Genomic DNA, 19,737 nt, shown 5'->3' on the forward strand with positions numbered 1-19,737 from the left:
TGTTACTCCAATGCAGTATAACTGAATGTGATCATTACCGAACAAAGCCTGTGGAACTGACTGGGTGTGACTAAGCAAACCATTTCTAAAACACATTAATCACCTATGGTCAACACATCACACAAATCAGTCATGACTGAGAAAGATAACTTCTGATTAAATGGAGACAAGATATTCATTTGCTATGATTCTTAATCACTCTGGGGATTACAAAGCTCAGGGAAACAGTCCATTTATATTTAGAGGAACTGAATGTTTTCTAGGTATATAACAGCTTCAGATTGTAATACTTTTGAAATGACTTTTATGCCACAAGTATAAAACAATTTATAATACAGTGTTTAGTTACTCTATTGTCTGTCTCACATTTGCTTGGGGAATGATCATCTTGTTTTGCCACATAGTTCTTGTGCCAGGTATATGTTTGCCTGTTTTGCTAGACTAGGAGTTGCTACATCAGAACCAAGATATAGAATGGCAAAGCATATTTTCAGATATTTCTGGAAAAAAAAAGTCTTCTGGCAGAATTTTAATATTTTGGAATATCTGTCAGTACAACCCTAAATGGTGCTGCAGAAAGTTGGTTTTATAATGTTCTGCACTGTTACTATAATTTAACTAATCGGCTCAGTGGAGGCAAAGTATGATCTGAAAGAGTTTGACTAGAGCAACCAGACAATAACAAAAATTATCTTCATTTAATGCATAAAAATAATGTCTGTCCCTTAACAATTATAGCTTAGCACTTATGTAGAATGCTACTGAAGTGTTTGGAATGATAGGAGGTTCATTCCTGGGTTTACTTTCGTATTTCCATTCTGCTTAATGGCCTCTTCGCTTTTAGCTTCAATGCATTTAGATGAGCTATTTGTAACACTGGAAAGACACAATATGCAATAAATAATCACTTTTTCAGAATCATTGCTGCAGTTTGGAGTAAATATTGGTCATCCTAAAACTTGTTTATTAGTATTAAAGCCATAAAAATATATACTGTGAAGGATCTGCTCACTGTATCTCACTGCTCAGCTTTGTTGTGAGTGTAATGGAAGTATAAAAATATGAAATACTGGGTCAAGCTTAAAAGAAAGACTTTCACGATATCTATATTGTTTTCAAAACAATTCACTTCCATAGTGGTATCAAGAAATACCCTGAAATCTGACAGAACTATGTGAAGATGGAAGGGAAGAAGGGCAACAAAGCTTAAAGCACTTGATATAAGTCAGCATCTTACCAAAATAAGCAGTAGCTTAGACATTAATCAAACTGGGGGTAGGTTTTTAGTCTCAAGGATATAAATAAACTCAAAGCTTCTAGATGTAGTGAAGATTAATATAATTGCTTATAGCTTCTAAGAAGAACATATTTGTTAGAGATTTCAATTCAATTTAAAATTACCACCTCTTTTTTCTGCTTCTTCTAATAGTTATGTCCAAAATAATCTTTTCTCAATGTTTCTTTTTACAGTATTTCCAAGTTTGATGAACGATGTTGTTTTCTTTATGTGCATGATAACTCTGATGATTTTCAAATCTACTTTTCTACAGAAAACCAGTGTAGTAGGTGAGTTCATTTTCTGTGGGTACTACATGCAAAATATGTCCCAAATGTAATTAATTTAGTAAAAATTGAAAGCTAACAATTTTGCCTGACATTTTTTTTTTTCTTCTTACCTTCTTCATTTCTTTTTACTTGATTGAGAAGCAACGAGCTAAATTTTAAGTATATTTTAAGTGGTATTTAAGGTGATGAGAGCAAAGTCCCATCATACGTGTTGACTGATTCTGGTCAGTTTAAGTAGCTTATTCGAATGTATAACTACTACTTTTTCTGTCTCTTGGCCTTGTCATGCATGGTACAATAATGATTTAGATTCCCTTGCATACCTGTACAGTTTGATTTACATAAGAGCAACTGGATGCATTGAAAATTCTGACTTGCATTGTGTCAAGATACCTGTTACGGTTAGCCACAGAATGGTTTGAGAAAGGACCCTTAAAGGGGGTCTAGTCCAACTCCCCTGCAATGAGCAAGGACAATTGTATTCAGATATTCTGTGATAACGATTGTTATCTCTTAACAGTAAACCTACTGACTAAGTTTCAGACATAAATATAGACCAGATTCTTTCTGGGGACAGATACTGACATTTGTTCTGTGGAGTGCAAAGCTTAGAAGAAATGAAGCATCAAAATGGTTACCTGTGAAGCATTAATTTGGCATTGCAGTTTCTGTAATAAAGAAATATAGCTTTTCTTTAAGAATGATTTTTAATGCACAACAGGAGTCTGTTCCAGAAGAAAGTCCCTGTTAGTCAATGAAAGAGATGTTGTAAATATTTTATAATCACTGTTAATAATTTGTAACCACTTATTATGGAATTTGAGAAGGAAAAAAAAGGTGGCTCACACAGAAGTCTACAGGAAAACTTGGTCTTGTGCTTAATGTTCTCCATCTCAAAGGATTAGGTGAAATTGGTTAAAATCCTTTTTTTCAAGAATATGGTACATTTTCTATTTTGTTGTCTTTCTGGATGCCCAAATAGAAATGACAACTTTGGATTTTCATAAATAGTGAGGAATGACACTTGCAACCAAAGTCTGTGGGAACATTTAACTTAAACTGAAAATAATAGAATTCCTATTACTGCACAGCAAAAGAACCACCAAACGTGATGTTACAAACTTGTGCCACAGGACTGAACCTCTGAAAATCAATACATGTTGAATGTCTCAACTTTTTCTCTAATTACATTTGTAAATATAAGGACTTAATAAGCACCTAACATCAAACTATGCAGCAAAAATATTTGTGTTGGATCTACCAAGATTTCAATATACAATTACAAACAAGTATTTATTTTTGCAGGAGCAAATAAAAATAATTTTATAAATTGTTAGGGTTTTCAAAGTGTATTTATGTTCTTCCTCCTTCAAAATAGGGTAAGTATGGCAAAAATAAATAATGAAGGAAACCTGTGTCTGATTGTGCTACTCCATTTGTTTGCTTGGAAGCAAAGCCCATCCTGGAAAGAATGTACTTAATTTCTTGCTGAAGGGCTATTATTTTTTTTTGATCTTCTGCTATTTATTGCTTTCTTAGATTCTGTGGGTTGGTGAAAGAAATTTTGTCTGATGCAGTTGGCAGTACTTTGGAGCTAGAAGGAGAAATAGATGGAGAAACATTGGAGGTATGTCAGTGTTAAAAGATCAAAGAACCCTGAATCATTTTCTCCGTTTTCCTTGCTGACAGTACACTGGAAAAACAATAAATAAAATTTTTAATTACTTAATTATATGTGAAGTTTCAGCTTGTATTTGTGACCAGAATTACATTACTAGTTAAGGGGAAAAAAAAAAACAACAAAAAACCAAAACTACTCATTTTAAATGAAATGATCCTGCTAGTACTGTAAACTGTATAAATCCCTGAAGAATTGTGTTACTGATTTTATATTTACACTGCAAACAATCTACAGATAAGAATCATCTGATACCAGCTGGCTCAAGAGGGTAAAGAAAAGATACAGTTGTTGTAACTGAGTGTAAAAACCCAATTGTGGTCTGTTTGATTTGGATGTCTTTCTGCTGTCTTATTCTACCAGTTCCATTGTACTTAAAATTAAAGGCAACAACAGTGAACCTTTGTAGTAATTGAGGCGTCAGAAGAGGACAAAAGGAATAGATGACCCTTTACTGTACTGTTGCAAGTAATTTCATACTGTGGGGAAGAAGAATTTTTGCACTAAAATTTGCACATATTGATGACAGAATTTTTTCCTCAAGTGAAAAGGACATGATAAGAACACCTGTTAAGCCCAGTTTAATACATGCATATGTAGTCTTGGCATTTATTATAGGATCAGGGTCTGCTTTGGCAAAGAAAGTGTATAATCTATAGCTGCCAGTTTTACATTGCATATTTATGAACTTAGCTTATGGCAGGAAAAACTCAAAACATCCGTCTATTTAGATGTGTAATAATCCCTCACAGGAAGTGAGTTCACTGTAGTTTGTCTTTTAAAAAAGGAATGCACAATGGAAAACAATCCTGCATCAGTCAATGGAGTATGAAGAAATGACCAAATTACTGTTAGATTTTTTAAGCTACATCATTCTATGAGTATATATCCTGATGTTTTCAGAATTATCACCTTGTACTTACTGTCTTAGGTGAGGAAATTAAAAAAGAATTTGAGATACTAAGGGAAAGATAAATTTGCTTAATCTAAGTAAGAGGCTTAATGCCTTCCTGCAATCTGAGATCTTTTTGAATGAGACCATGTGGAAAAAGCACCTTTATATCTGTTTGATGAACTTGAAAAGCATAGAGAAATCAGAAATTCTTACAATTAATAAAGCAAATATTAACACATGGGAAAGGGGAAAAATAGCCTTGAGCGTAATTTGGGGGAAAAATGGTCATTTGAGTTAGAATCCCTGTGATAATATTATTCTGAGATGACGTATATTTTGAATTGCAGTGTTGCTTGAAAGCAGCTACTGTTTAGATCTCTGCAACTAACAGACTTGAAAGGAGAGTGTGTTTGGCAGTTCTTTCTGCCTTAGAATATTTGTTTCTGGATATTGATATTGAAGAAGTTCCTATCATTTTTAATGTTCCTACTGTGCTCTACATAGGATATATTGGAGGTCAGACATTCCTGACCCACATTTGTACAGAAGGTCAACTGTAAGACTTGTTTACTCCTACGTCATGGCTGAATTGCACATGCAGAAGATCACATGTTCAGATCTATGGCAATGAGCAGTGATTGATTCAATTTTTCTTTGTGCTTGTTGGAAAGTAGCATTAAACATATATGGTGTCTTAAAATGTCTACTGACTAGCAGTGAACTATAAATCTCATCAATTCTCATGTTTGATGGGACGCAAACTGGAGAATGCAGTGATTATAGAGCTGCCTTCGGACTAGACTGTTGCAGATGGGATTGCTGTCAATCTTAAATTCCGCAACGTGACTGCTGTATTCTTTCAGTTTGATGTCATATGATAGCTGTGAAAGCTGGATGTGTTACTAGCGAAGAACTTGACAAGTTTTACATATGGTATTTTAGGTCAGTTGTGCCTATCATATAACAAGATTATGTTGTAATTGTAAAGTGCTGAAACATGGAAAATGAAACTGTGCTTAAGCTAAGCTAACTCAAGTTTCGCTCCACTGAGAAGAATATGCTGTTAAGATAAACGACAGACAGTTTTTCTTTAACACCTTCCATATAGTGACAGGAAACATCTCATCTTTTCTGAGAGAGGAGAGGGAGTTTCCACGACACATGGACAGCGCAATACCAGAACTACAAAGAAAAGTCAGAAGACATTTCATAGGATGTCTGATGCTGGCACACAACTCTGTGTCCATCAGGCCCTGCCCCAGTAGCACACTCAGAGCAGAGTGCCAGGCCCATGACCAGGTGGCTCTTGGAGATCTCCAAGGAGGAGACTGCACAGCCTCTGGGCTGCTTGGCCAGTGCTCCGTCACCTGCACAGTAAAAAGGGTGATTCCTTCATTTCAAGGTAATGGATCTCAAGTCTATATTCTGTATGAGGTAATAGATGAAATAGAAGTAATAGTTATGAATAGAAGCACCAGTAGTTGTGGCTTTAAATAGATAAATAAATAAATAGGGAACTCATATGGAGCAGCAGAGGACATTATGCAGTTTTCCTATATGGGAAATCTGTGACTTGAGAAGATACAGAGAGAGGTCTGTGCAAATCCTGATTATATCTGAATCTATGAAATTTAGCAGTTCCTTTCTTATATATTTGCAAAAGTGCTTTTTTAATAGCCTTTATCAACTTCTTTTAAAATTGGAATTGGAATCAAAAGTGCTCTGTTTAACCCAATCTCCATAAGAAACTAGGATTAATTTAGTATCTGAATTTTCTTTGATTAAACATCACTCATCAACAGGCTTTTCCACTGGCCTTTTTGTAGGAGTTCATTAATTAGACCACAACAAGAGACAAGGCCACAAGGCAGTGTAAATTAGTGTAGCTTTGGTGAAGTTTGAACCAGCAATGACTTACATAGTGGGCCATACTACCACCTATGTTTCAATAACAGTGAATACAACGTTTTATTTATTTTTAATAATCCTTGCGGAGGATGAACTAGTAATGAGGAGTGTCAGAAGTGAATTTTGCTGTGGCTAAGCTCAAGGTATTAGAAAATTGTTCATCCGAACTGATATATGGAGACTGCCAATTTTACTTATGAAATCTTAGGTTTTGTACACATGGACCATATGTTTACAATATGAAGGCTCTGTCAGCAAATCTCAATCATGACATCTGAACTGTCTTTTGATAACACTGTTTCACTGAGCTTAATTTACTATTGTGTTCCTTTTTTTTTTTGGATGAATGCATTTGGAAGTTGGTTGGGGAAGATGTTTCGTAAAGAAAAAATGTGGACATTTTGAAAGTTGCGTAATGCATGAGGCTGCTGGGTAGATACCATCTCCTCTGCAGTAGCTACTCTGCACTGTACTAATTCAGTGTAGTGCAGAACTGCTGTTAAACCTCTCTGTAATCTGAAATGCTATTGATCACAATTCATGCACTGCTTTGTTTGTCTTATCTGTTTGCAGTACGAATATGATTATGATGAGAAGGGTGACAGAGTAGTTCTAGGAAAAGGTACTTATGGGATAGTGTATGCTGGAAGAGACCTTAGCAACCAGGTGCGAATAGCCATCAAAGAAATACCTGAGAGAGACAGCAGGTAAGAGCAAGCTTATTGTTGTGTGTACGTACTGATGAGAGAACTGCAGTTGTTTGATGAAAACTTGGCTCTTTTCAGCAAGTATTTCTATGTGGTTGGTTTATAATGTCCCAGTACACTCACATTCAGTTATTGTTTCCTCTTAGTATTCCTCAGCAGCCTTTGGAGAATGAGGACTTTTAATTATTTGGGAATGTGTATGCCTATGTATTTACGTGTATATGTGTATATATATGTGTATGTATAAACTTTATAAAAATGATACCATTTGACAATATATCTATCTTAAATCCTAGAAAAAGTAATTTGTTTTTAAAGTTGCAGTTGTACCTCATCTATATTCCTTTGAAGGAGGAGAGAAAGGATAAAAGGAGTTTTCAAAGTGAAGGTACTACGCAGAACAAAGCAGATGTGTAAATGTGTAAATATGTTATTTGAGGGCATGTTTCTCCTCCTCAGTACTTCTGAGATCTACCTTTGCTTTTTCCCAGCAGGCAGCCAGTCACTCTCCATTTTGAAAGTCACGGGCAAGATGTTTACTGAGAGTTGGATCAATATCACTATAATCCATTCTGTTTGCAAAATATCATTTAAACATAGCCTAAAGCCTTTTCCCCCACCATGCGCTGCTCCTTGGTTTTTTGTGTGTTTTGTTTTTAATAGATATTCTCAGCCTCTTCATGAAGAGATAGCACTGCATAAATATTTAAAGCATCGGAATGTTGTCCAATATCTTGGATCCATTTCAGAGGATGGATACATTAAGATTTTTATGGAGCAGGTGCCAGGAGGTTTGTAATATTCTGAACTTAATCTCTCAAAGAAACTAAAAGCAGTTGGGAGCCTGAACTTCATGAAAGCCAATGAATGGGCACTTAATGTGTTTGTGCACTGTATTTGGCTTTTCTGTTGAGACATTCATTAACGGTGGCGTTCTTTGTGTGTGAAGAATGATTTGAAGTATACAGCTCCCAGACTGCTCTTCCTCTCCTGTAATAATTATAAACGTAGAGAAAACCAGGGAAAAACTATGTAATGTTTGGTGTCAAGTCCTCACATGCTATAAATCAGTAGAGATAGAGCTCTGATTTCATTTTAGCCTGAGCAACTAAATAACTGGAGCTTTTAAGATAGCTTCTGTTGCGTAGTAATACAGGTTGAGCAAACTGAATATTAGTTGGTACCTGCTACTTTCAAACAGTGCTTTTCCTTGACAAATCAAAGATGGAAGGGGTCTGCTTCTGTTGCTCATAAATTACAGTTTTGTTCCTGTAACTTTTTCTATATTTAAGTCCCTCTCTTCACCTACTCTAGGTTACACTCCCATCTCCCTTTTGTATATGTCAGTAGAAGTCAGGATGAGTGTTGTCAGTTTTGTAACTTGCGAAACTAAAACAGAAGAACAGATCTTCTATGGAAGATCCAGACACAAACGTTCACAGATTAAATAAATGTATCTGGGGCATTAAACATTGGGAAGATTTTTATTTTGAATTCTGGTAACCGTCTGATCAAAGAGCTTTGATTTTTACTTTTTTGTTGTTGTTGTTTTTCTCTTTTTAGCTGAGGCAATGATATGTGCTAATGTAATGAAATTAAATCAACACTTCCACTTGTTTTCCTACACTTGTTAAAAGCGTCAGCTGCTGCTGTTTACCTGCTTTTTTTTCCCCTATTCATATTTGCACAGTGGAGTGTGCTATGATTAGTTGTTAATGCCAGCATATTGAACCAATTCTGTTATTTTTTAACTCTGCAAACAGTGTTAAAAAGAAACCAGCTGTTCAGATTATGCAAGATTCTTTGACCGAACTTTGTTTTAGAAAGCTGTTGATGTAGGCTACAAATCCCTTTAACTGAATTTGTCTGGCATTAAACAGAATGACTGCACCTTTTTTATTATGAACAGAAAAAGATAGACCGTCTTTATTTTGGCTCGTGTCTAGAGTATTTGTGTAATTTAATAAAAGACTCAACCTACTGAAGATAGGGAAATTGTAGATGACTAACCTCTTTCTCTGAACATTCATTAGTTTGTTTCTTTAAGATTGCTCCATCATCTTTTCCTTTGGAATTTCCAGGACTTAGTCCCACATTTGCAAGGAAATAGTTTTTTGTTTCCTGTGTTTTTTTTTCTTTCTCCTTTTTTCTCTGAAGTAAATCAGCTTATTTGCTTGTGCATCTGGTTCACAAAGTATAGCATATTACATAATACAGTGTCATCTGTTATGGTCATTATTTCATGAAGGGTTAAATGGTTGCTAGTCGTTATCTTCACAGTTGTTAGACTGAAGTGAGGGAGATGTATATAGCCCTATTATAACATTTGTTCCTGTCACAGAGACGGAAGCAGAGCTGGCAAAAAAGAAATGGCCAGTCAGGAGCAGGGAGAAATGAGTTGCTTTGACTGAACTAGGAATAATTTGGTTTGATTGTAAATGCTGCATTTCTCCTGTGTTAGGATATTGTGCAAAAGGTTAATCTAGCCTTAAATATTTAATATTAATCTTGGGATTTTGTTACCTTGATATGCTTTCTTCTTAAATCACATAGGCAGCCTCTCAGCTCTCCTGAGGTCTAAGTGGGGTCCAATGAAAGAACCCACAATTAAATTTTACACCAAGCAGATTCTGGAAGGCCTTAAGTATCTCCATGAGAACCAGATTGTACACAGAGATATAAAGGTAAATTTTTCCTCTAGTGTGTCTTGTGTCATTTGCTTTTCATTTTATTTACTTCAGTTAGTTTTACTCTAACCTGAATTTTTAATAGAATTTCATGGAAGCTTAAAAATAAAGGAAGGAATACAACAATCTCTTGATGCTTCTGGAAAATTCATTTGTAGAAATGTATGTTACAAAGATGACCACAAACTTGTAAGAGTATTGAGGGTGGGATTTGGCATCTGCACTTACCTGTTTTCTCCTTTCCATCTCATGCCTTCTCTCTTTCATCAAACCTAAGGGGGATAATGTGTTGGTGAACACCTATAGTGGCGTCGTGAAGATATCTGATTTTGGTACTTCCAAAAGGCTGGCAGGAATCAATCCGTGTGCTGAAACGTTTACGGGTAAGACCAATTGAACAGACATTTTTAAGGGTACTGTTAATATAGATTTTTCGTGGTCATCTAGGGCTAGACCCATGATAGGGTTAGATCCAAGAGGCTCTTTGGATTGGTGGTGAAAACAGGATTAGGTTTCTTTTATTCTGTGCAAAACTGTGTTATAAGTTCCTTTGTGGCACAAAGTAGTAAAAATTTGCAGCATTTGGGGAAAACGTTTAATGAACAACAGCTGAAACTTCAGACAGTAAAATGGCAATATGGTGGCATAATTATTATTTTATCAATGGAAAAAACAGGTATGTTTTTATTTGTTGTTTGACCATATGCATAGGCTGATAGCACAGATTGCAAGTCTCACATTGGCCTGCAATTTAAGTATGGAAAAGGGTCCATAATCATCAGTCATGTGGAACACGGAAGACCTAACCTATGTTTAAAGGTTTCCCATGATCTGGTGATGACTCTACATTTCCTCCTTTCTTAGAAAGGAAGCCGTGACTACAAAATCATGAAGATTCTGACGTGATAAGTAAAAAAAACAAACTGTTTAGAAGTGTAAGTTATTAGGAGAGATTGTGAATTGGAAATTTGACCTCAAATTTCCATCCAAATCTGAACAGAGCTTTTGTTGATTGCCTCCTGAGATCAACATCCCAGCAGGTGCAGGCATTTGAAATGAATCTGTTTTCTGCAAATCTTTAATGATTTTAATTAGAATCCAGTTATATTAGGAGTCTTTTAAAGGGAACAAAATATGTGGTTTTTTGTGCAACTTGGAATCATAAGTGCAACATTTTAATGCTTATAATGAAGCACTCCAAGAAAAAATCTCTTTGATTGCAGCAGGTAAGCGTGTAAATGAAAGTATGTCTGAACAGAGCTGGTTGCATGCTGCCTTCCGAAGCATTCCTTTAATGAGTTTCACTGTGTTTTCCAAAGTACTCAACAAATCTTAATGAGTTATCTTCCTTAAGTAGCTGGATGAATGCTCTTCAAATGCATACAGATATCTAGGAAAGAATATTTTCAGTTTTTGTCATCAACATCTATCCTTGTCATTGTTGTTAGATGAATTGTTATTAGGGATGGTTTATGGAGAAATAGTATCTGAAGAAATGTCCCCATACAGTAATAAAAAAGGTAAATTTTTCCTTGTGCTCCACTTCTTTGTTCTCTTGTATGTTTGCTGTCCTGCTTGTGCCTTAGAGGTATAATTTACCATGACTAGAAATGTTTTACTTAAGTTCTCAGTTTGGATTTAAAATCAGCAGGAAGGAAGCTGTTGCCTGGAAGGGCTTAACAATTCTCTTGCTATTTGTTTTGCTTCTTAACTCAGTACATAAACTGCAGATTTTAGGCGTTATGCAATACAGTCAGGTGATTCAAGGGTCAGGCTTCTAGTGGTTTAAACATTATATCCATCCATTCAAGACAGCCTGAGGGCAAAGCTGTGGCTTGAACTGTAGTTCCACAGTAGTTTAATGAACGTACTAATATCCAATGCCTTTATCTTCACCAGATATTCTCTATTTTATTCTTCATAGCTTTACCACAGTGTAGTTTCATTGCATTCTTAAGCAGAAAAATGATTTACAGATACTGTAAAAGACCTGGTAGAAGTGTGTGTGGAAAAAGGTACTGTAGTGGTTGAAACACAGAGAATATCTTTGCTGATGTGGACTGAGTTCTTGTAAAGCCCTCTTGTCAGTTGTCTGAGTATATGATTGGAGACCAGTGATTCCAGGTTGACCATCCTTGTTTCATTTTTGTACAGTAGTTTTTTACTGTATTTTTTCTTTCTCAGTTTTATAGCTAGTTATTACACTCAGACTGTCTACATGCAAACTTCAGGGGCATCCAGTTTTATCTGTTAACAGCCAACTGCAGGATCTTATTTTGTCGACATGTCTAACTTTAAAAGTTTTAGTAGGTTTTTCTTTTCATCTTTCTGGTAACCCTGGTTGTCAGAAATTCCAAACACATCAAGAAGACTTCACTGAATTACAACTTATGATGAGCTCCTTGAGTTTTGTAGTCACAATGTAATAATTTTATCTTGATTGCAGTCTCAATTTCCTTTATGTAAAACTTCAGATTAAAAAGAAAAAGAAAATTCTTTATCAACTTACATTTACCAAACCACTTGTATAAACTAACTTTTTGAAATTCCCAGTCACTGTAGTGTGCAAAACCAATACTTTTTTTTGGCTATTCCTTGGTGGCACTGTCACAACTCCATTATTTTTACAGGACTTTATTCTTTGTTTAAAACAAAAACAAAACAAAAACACCACCTTCATCTGCTTGCTAGATTATTCTGTTTCCAAAAAAAAAAAAGAAAAAAGAAACAACAACAACAACAAAATACCTGAGCAGGACAATGGCTTTGACACATTGTTCATAGAGTTTTTTTTAATTGGGATTTTACCTTATTTACACATGTGTAAACATGTACACAAGGTGTGATTTTCACACCTTCTCATCACCATTACAGGTATTTCTTGCAGATGTTGGATTTCTTTTTTAAGCTACTGTTAAGTCCTTGTTGGCTGATTCTTGAAGGTTTAATCTTATTAAATCTTGCTTAATGTTATGGAGAAGTGTTCCCAGGAACAAACAATCTGAAATGAAAAACAGTTTGCTCCTACATTGAAATAGAGATTTGAAACTGCCAGTATGAAAAAAACTATTAAAGAAAAAATTTCTAATAGTTATTATGCTAAAAATATCTATCATTTAGTTTGTGTATTACAATGAATCTTAGTCTGCTAATGGTGAAGGACTGACAAAAATAAGTTGTGAAAAACAAGTATGCTTGCCCCTTCTGCTTGCTTGGTTCTCTCACTTCCTTATTTGTAACACCTTTACCCATCAAACCATTTTGCTTTGCACTCTCAGCACTCCACTTCTACTTCACAGTCTAGAACTGCACTTTTTTCCCCATGAGCTTCTTTCTTCTAGCCTTCTTCTCACCACTGGCAGATATCTTACCCCTTAGAATCCCATCTTCAGATCTTCTGTCTTTATCAGCAGAGGCATTTTGGCCTCTCCTTGAACTGCTCACTTCTTTGTTACAGATGCTGTCCTGCGCCCATGTTCTCATTATTCAAGTAAACATATGAAAAATTGTTCTCATGAACAATATCTGTTACTGCTGTTTTTCATGACCTCCTGTCTGCATAATCTTTATAATTTAGTGCCTGCAAAAAAATTTCACGTGACTTCATGTTCTAGGGAAACATTTTGATTGTTGAGTATATTTTTAGCAGTTTAAAGCCTTGTATAAGAAAGATGAAAAAGTTTATAGGAAAGATCCTGAAACATAACTTTCTGTCTACTCACTGCCAGTATTGGAAATCAAATCTTTCAGCTGTACGGGCTGCGTTTGTCAATTTTTGGATTGTTTAGTGGTGTGTTTATTCTCTTTAGTAAAAATGAAGAATATGCATAAAACTTGGCAATCTTTTTTGTCCTGACCAGGCACGTTGCAGTACATGGCTCCAGAAATCATTGACAAGGGACCACGAGGATATGGTGCACCAGCTGATATCTGGTCGCTAGGCTGTACCATGATTGAAATGGCAACAGGCAAGCCTCCATTTCATGAGCTAGGAGAGCCTCAAGCAGCAATGTTTAAAGTAAGTACATGGATTTTTACTATCTACTTGATAAATTTTCAAATTCTAATTTAATTTTTAAAATATGAATTCAGTTGATAGTAACTTTTTGTTATATGGATTATTTTGTGCAAAGCCACAGTCCTACCTGTATTCTAAATTCTGACTGAAGTACTCTTCTGCTCTAGTGAGCAGTAATTTATTTTTGTGCTGGTAATAGATCATGACTCAGAGCAGCAACCTCAGAAATGAGTTAAAATGTATGATAACATGTATGCTCTGCCTTCTGTATTCTCTCCTGTTCTTGATTTCCCTATTGGCAACCAGAGTCTCCAAAGATGACAGCTAATTTTGCTCCTTTAAGTCTTTATTTTTTTTAAGCCTTCCTCCAAGAGGATGTGTTTGCCTTCTCTTTCAAAGGCTCAGTCTTTGCAAGATAATAAGAAAGTATTGTAGAAGAGGGAGTCCAGAGCTTCTGGTATGTACTGAGGGACTCCTGCATCCTAAATCCTCTCAAATCAAAGCTACCTCCTTGGTGAATTGTTGTCTCTACTACTTAATTATTTTTTTTAAACATATCTGTATGATAGTGATGGGTTGATGGTTGGACTTGATGTTAGAGGTTTTTTCAAAACTTAATGATTCTGTGGTTTGATGCCTACATGAATAAACACTTGAAAATGCTCCAGAAAGTTTTGTTAATAAATGTGCTTGAAAAACTCTAAAATGAATACTGTTAAATGGCTTCTTCTGGTATGTTGTTGGAAGTCACAATGTGAACATTGGTGTAATTCTTACTGCAGCCATATCAAAATAAAAAATAACTGTCAGTACATGTAGTAAACTGGACTGCAATTCATTGTGCTTCATACTAGGCCTGTGAGTTGTCCCATGCCCCACAGCTAAAAGGCAAAGAAAAGGGTGGCTATGGTTTTTGATATTGTTTCAACTGTACTGTGGACTGTCCTGGCTTTTGTTTAGTGTTGAAGGGTATAACCCTGCACTGTGGTGCCATCAGCTTGTGACACTGTCCCAGTTAGGCCAGCTGGGTGAGCCTGTCTCCAAGAGCACTCCAAGGAGTGGGCTGACCATGAGTTGGGCATGCTGAGAGGAGTGGTCACAGCCCAGTGAGCTGTTGGCTGTCTTCTCTCTGCCCAAAGCAAAAGTGATTGGTGACATGGTATTGCCCATTGATAAAGAACTGTCCAGGGTTAGAAATCAGATAGAAATGCTTCAACAGAAAAGGTGGGTGTTCTGATATTGTGTCTTGCCAATGGGAGACAACATAAGTACATTGTGATTACATTTTGATTTATTTATTAAATACATCAATGTAATTGCAGAGGTTAACAAGTTGCATACATTAAAATAAAGTTGCCTTCAATTTTTGTTCAGTGCTGAGGTTTGGACGTGTTCAGCGTTCTGATTTGGAAGGCATAATGCATTATTAGCATTTTATCTTCTGCACTGTCATTCAAACACAGGCACCACTGCTCAGCACTTCTAGCTTCAGCTTTTTTGAAGGCTTATTGCTGCTGTTAAGTGTGTAATGGTGCCAAAGTATATTAATGCAGCTCTATAATGAGATTATTTAAATAACTACTCATTTTATCAAGCTGCTGGCACCTGCTTAGCTGCTGGACTGCCATCATCCCTTGTGGTCACTGTCTTTCTGCTTGGTCACCAGAGCGTGTTGTGTATAGTGGTGCTGAGTCTACAAGACAGACACGCATTACACAGCTCTGACGTCAAGCCATTTAATGCCAGATCAGCATTAGAGAGTAAGAGGGCAGTGAATTAGCTTGAGAAATCACAAGGGAGCAACTTGAAGTAGTGTATTTGTCATTACTTAAATTCTGGGGGGATCATCTCGATAAACCTTTGGCCATCAGTTTTCAGTTCCCTAACACTGAAAGGCTATGGAAGACATCTGACCTGAGTGCTGGGAGTAGTGACAAAGTCAAGGTCATTGTGAGCATTGGTGCAAGGAAATTTGGCAGCAGTAGGAGCAGGACAGGTGCAGGCCCCAGGCAGTGAGGCAGTCGTATTGGAGGAGGAAGTCATTCCTGATCCTGAGCACTGATGTGCTGCAGGATTGTCAGCTGCTGAGAGACATGGGGTGCACTACCCCAGGAGGGATTTGTGGTAGTGTGAGAAACAGCATTTGAAGCTCTTGGGATGGATGATGTCCAGATCTTGAGACTGTCTGAAGGTACGTGTTTGTACACATTTATACCTTGATATTTGTGTAGCACAGTGGGTATTCAAACCACATTTGCAGTGCAGTAAAACAGGATCAGAGCCTTACTGTCACTTCACTGCTTTGTGTTGGCACCTAGCTTGCTGCTTTTCCACTTTGAAGGTATCATCTGTGAGAGTGTGCTGGGTCAAGCTAAGAAACTTTGGCCCGTGCTCTCCTTGCCACTTTGTTAAAATAATTTGTGTTTGTGTTTTACTTGCAGGTTGGGATGTTTAAGATTCATCCTGAAATTCCAGAATCGCTGTCTGCTGAAGCAAAAGCCTTTATTTTGCTCTGTTTTGAACCTGATCCTTGTAAGCGTGCTACAGCATCTGATTTGCTCAGAGATTCTTTCCTGAAACAAGTCAACAAGGGCAAGAAAAGCAGAATCGCATTCAAGCCTTCAGGTATCAGCCAAATCTGGGTCAACATCATTAGTAAGGGTTACGTAAAAGATTGGAGTCATTAAGTACTTTCTTTTACTTGTGCCAAGAAATCAGCAGGAATTCAACAGCCGAAAGTACATGTTATTTGTAATTAGACATGTTTAAATTTAACAATTTCCTCAAAATATGATGTCTTGCTTATTTTGTGTACTGCGTAATTACCTCCCAACCAAATTCTACCTTCTCTCACAAATAAATTACCAATTTATAGGAAATTTAAGTTATAGAAAAATGTTGTTCTGTAAAGACTCCAAAGCCGTTCTGCATTTTAGGTTCATAGTTCAGTACAGCTCAGAGATCTGGGCTTCATGGAGCTGGTCCTTGGCACCTGGAAATGGATCTGTCGGGTGTTTCTGTCGACATTTGGTCAGCATTGTCCAACTTGATACAGAACTTGAAAATTTGGCTCTGTTTGCTGAAGGAGCTGTGTTGGGGGTTATTTAGTTTTATCCACCTAGCGTGTTTGCCCCTGCTTCCCCAGTATAACAGCCGCATTCTCAGTGATAAGATAAGCAACTGTAAGTATAGACTTACCAAATAAATCAGTGTTTGAGGCAACTGTCCATTTTAAAAAATAAGAAAATCCAGTGATCTTACTTCTTGTGTCTGCGCATAGACATGCTCATGTTTCCAGTGCAAACTGAATTGCTTCTCTTTTTTATCTTTTTTCCCTGTGGCAGAGAACTTTTGAAAGAAGAGGAATGGAATTCTAAAGGGGGCGTGAGGGAGAACTAGAAATTAATTTATTTATTAACATCTAGCTGAGCTGTTTTCAGAAAGGAAGTGGGCGTCTCTGTCCTGAGAGGCAGTGGGAGAAGAGAATTGCAGTCCCTGAAGCCATAATGGGTTAGTGGAGAGCTGGGCTCTGATGGTAGGGCTCTTTGGGATAACCCAAGGAGCTGCTGCTGCAAGAGAGCACTGGGAGCAGCAGGAAGCAAGCTCTGTGTTGACCATGGCCATGAGCACAGCAGACAAATGATACAAACACTGCATCCTGCTTGAGAGGAGGAAAGGCAGCAGCTGCAACTGAATGTGTGCATGGCTGCCCTCGAGCCAGAGAGAACTGTGTTGTCTGCAACAGCCATCTCTATAGGGATCTGGAGACATGAAGCAGGCCACGGCCCTGCAGCTGCGACGGTTCCTCTTCTCGCCATTTCCCTCAGTACCCATTTCCTATCTTTTCCCACATCTTTCCATCCTATCTCTGTCTTTTTTTCCTTTCTGATAATAAAAGTAGCTCACAGCAGATCTCATCCTTGTACCCCTGGGACAGCAACTTTCAATTTTCTGTGCTGCTGAGAAGCCTTGAGCTCATTCTTACAGTTTGACATATCTTGTTTCATCTCTGTGACTGTTTGACCTCAGCCATTTGAACATCTGTCATGCACTATGGAGAATATCAGAGCTGTCTGAAGAACTTTAACTTCCAGCTCCCTTCCTCCCCCACTACCTCATTGCTTCCCTTCACCATTCACCAGTGACAAACATCAAAACTGTTGTGATATTTTAGCTTCATGCGTGTGCAGACTCTGAGAGGCAGGACTTCTTCCTTGGCTTTCCTATCACACAGCTGCACAATGGCAATCAGGATTACAGCAAGCTCTTCATAGGTTACTTTTTTTTTCTTTCAAGATGAATTGGAATGGGACAAGAGCTTTCCTTTAGGCTGGACGTTAGAGAGGAAATCCTTACTGAGGGCAGAGGGAGATGCAGATGAGGCTGATGCCGCAGGTGTTGGAGTGGGAGCAGAGAAATGGAGTCACAGTATCATTAAGGTTGGAAAAGACCTCTAAGATCATGTAGTCCAACCACAAACCCATCACCATTATGCCCACCATGTCCTTCAGTGCCACAGAAATGTCCCAGTGAGGCAGGAGGGGCTGGGCTGGGGGGGTGCTCCCTGCTGGGATCCAGCTATGCTGGTGATTGCCGTGTGCATCCAAGACAGACTCCTCAAACAGCTGTTTGCCACTGGTAGCCCTTTGTGAGAACAGCAACACAGGAGGTGTGCATCTGCATGCAAGTAAGAGTACCAAAATGGCATTCCTTTTTCTTCTTTTAAGCACGTTGCTCTTCCTGCCTCTGTGTGCTCCATGTTCTGTGATGTCTGCTCACAGATTACAATCGGAACACATCCCTCCCACTGTCAATCCACGGAGAACAGGCTGGCAGCAGCAGCAGTGAGCATGGCTCTGTTTCTCCAGACTCCGATGTACAGCATGACGTGTTTTTCGAAAGGCCGAAGAGATCCATTTCAGAGATTCAGACAAGGCATCCCATTGCCCATTTATTGAGGTAAAAACAGTTGCTTTTCATTTGACACTTGTGAGGGCTATGTGGATTTAATTCATGTTTTATTCTATTTGGGGGCATTTATTTCACGTGATGACTAGTTAAGCGGGTGTGTTAAACTGTGAGGGAGTTTGCAGGCAAGATACCAGTTAATTTAAGCATTACTTATATTTAACTAATGAACAGTGATTCTTTCTCTTTAAAGATTCCATGTATTTGCGTACCTTTTTTTCCTCAGTGAATAAATGTCGGTCTCCCATTGAGTGATTCAGCAGTGGATGAGCTGCCCCCTTCCAAATACTCTCAAGAGAACATGAGAAAGGGGTAGCAGACAGCTTTGCTGATCAGAGAGCACAAACCAATACTTTGAAATGAGTGTGCTACAGTATGGGACCAGAAAACATAAACAGCAACCTCAGCCCAAAATTCTCAGCTTTCCTCCCCAAAACTGAGCTAGTGCTGACTGATGATGGTGTCATTTCTCAGCAGGGTGACATCAGTGTTGTGCCACCACTGAGGTTTTCATCAGCTGAGGATATGAATCCTCTTTTCTCTCAGAATTGGTGTTTAGCGGTATGATCAATGTCCTGCTATAGTTTAACTCACTTTTGCACCTACCAATTACCCCTGCTCATTACTGACAGTGCTGCCATGTGGGCAATTCTGAGGTCTCTTATTTGTGGTCCTGTTGCTGATGCAGCGTGCCTGATGAGAGTCTGGCCCTGGAAGACAGAAGTTTCTCTCCTTCCAGTGAGGATAAGGATTCTGGTTTGTTCCTGCTACGGAAGGACAGCGAACGCCGGGCAATTCTATATAAAATTCTCAAGGAAGAACAGAATAAAGTTGCTTCAAATTTGCAGGACTGTATTGCACAGGTAATTTCATTTCAGCTCTTCTTTTCCTGCTTCAAAAGGAAAATGACAAGCCAAGTAGCCAGCATCACTCCTTTCCTGAAAACTAATAAATGAAGATGCCAATAGCGGTAAATTGATAGGACTTTACATTTCTGTAGCCCAGAAATACAGTGACACTTGCATTTGATGGCGTGTAAACTTCATGTGGTTGAGCTGTTCCTTCTGAATACCTTTAACTGTGTTTAACTTTTGCTGTAGTCTGAATGGGTACCAGACATCACCTTTTGTCTGCTTCTGGGTTCCTGCTCTTTGGGCAGTGGTTGGTTGTTAGAGGACTGAGATTGGTGAGATGTAGTTTTGGTGATTTTTCTTTTCTCTTTTTTTCTTTTTTTTTCTTTTTTCTTTTTTTTTCTTTTTTTCTTTCTTTTTTCTTTTTTTCTTTTTTCTTTTTTCTTTTTTTCTTTTTTT

General features: G+C 37.6%; 1 protein-coding gene across 4 annotated transcripts; it reads left to right on the plus strand.

Moving 5' to 3' along the window:
* The first annotated feature begins 1,440 nt into the window (after positions 1 to 1,440).
* On the plus strand, positions 1,441 to 19,398 carry LOC100538412 (mitogen-activated protein kinase kinase kinase 15-like). 4 transcript variants are annotated; one of them, XM_019621838.1, is made up of 10 exons: positions 1,441 to 1,566; positions 3,106 to 3,193; positions 6,621 to 6,754; positions 7,418 to 7,545; positions 9,308 to 9,438; positions 9,719 to 9,824; positions 13,302 to 13,459; positions 15,901 to 16,084; positions 18,241 to 18,418; positions 19,116 to 19,398. In XM_019621838.1, the coding sequence occupies exons 4-10, from the start codon at positions 7,527 to 7,529 to the stop codon at positions 19,381 to 19,383; spliced, it is 1,044 nt and encodes a 347-aa protein (XP_019477383.1). In that variant the 5' UTR covers positions 1,441 to 1,566; positions 3,106 to 3,193; positions 6,621 to 6,754; positions 7,418 to 7,526; the 3' UTR covers positions 19,384 to 19,398. The 4 variants fall into 4 exon arrangements, with proteins under 4 accessions (XP_019477383.1, XP_019477380.1, XP_019477386.1 ...); XM_019621835.1 differs by having other exon boundaries at positions 6,621 to 7,545; XM_019621841.1 differs by lacking the exon at positions 19,116 to 19,398 and having other exon boundaries at positions 6,621 to 7,545; positions 18,187 to 18,270.
* The last annotated feature ends 339 nt before the right edge of the window (positions 19,399 to 19,737 follow it).

This window comes from Meleagris gallopavo, chromosome 1, assembly GCF_000146605.3.
Source record: "Meleagris gallopavo isolate NT-WF06-2002-E0010 breed Aviagen turkey brand Nicholas breeding stock chromosome 1, Turkey_5.1, whole genome shotgun sequence".
NCBI lineage: Eukaryota > Metazoa > Chordata > Aves > Galliformes > Phasianidae > Meleagris > Meleagris gallopavo.

Bases quoted from the DNA above. Each gene is read 5' to 3' on its own strand.
- LOC100538412 (XM_019621835.1), top strand. From the start codon at position 7,164: ATGTGTAAATGTGTAAATATGTTATTTGAGGGCATGTTTCTCCTCCTC. The intron at 7,546-9,307 runs GTTTGTAATATT...TAAATCACATAG, and splicing joins TATGGAGCAGGTGCCAGGAG to GCAGCCTCTCAGCTCTCCTG. The intron at 13,460-15,900 runs GTAAGTACATGG...TTTTACTTGCAG, and splicing joins CTCAAGCAGCAATGTTTAAA to GTTGGGATGTTTAAGATTCA.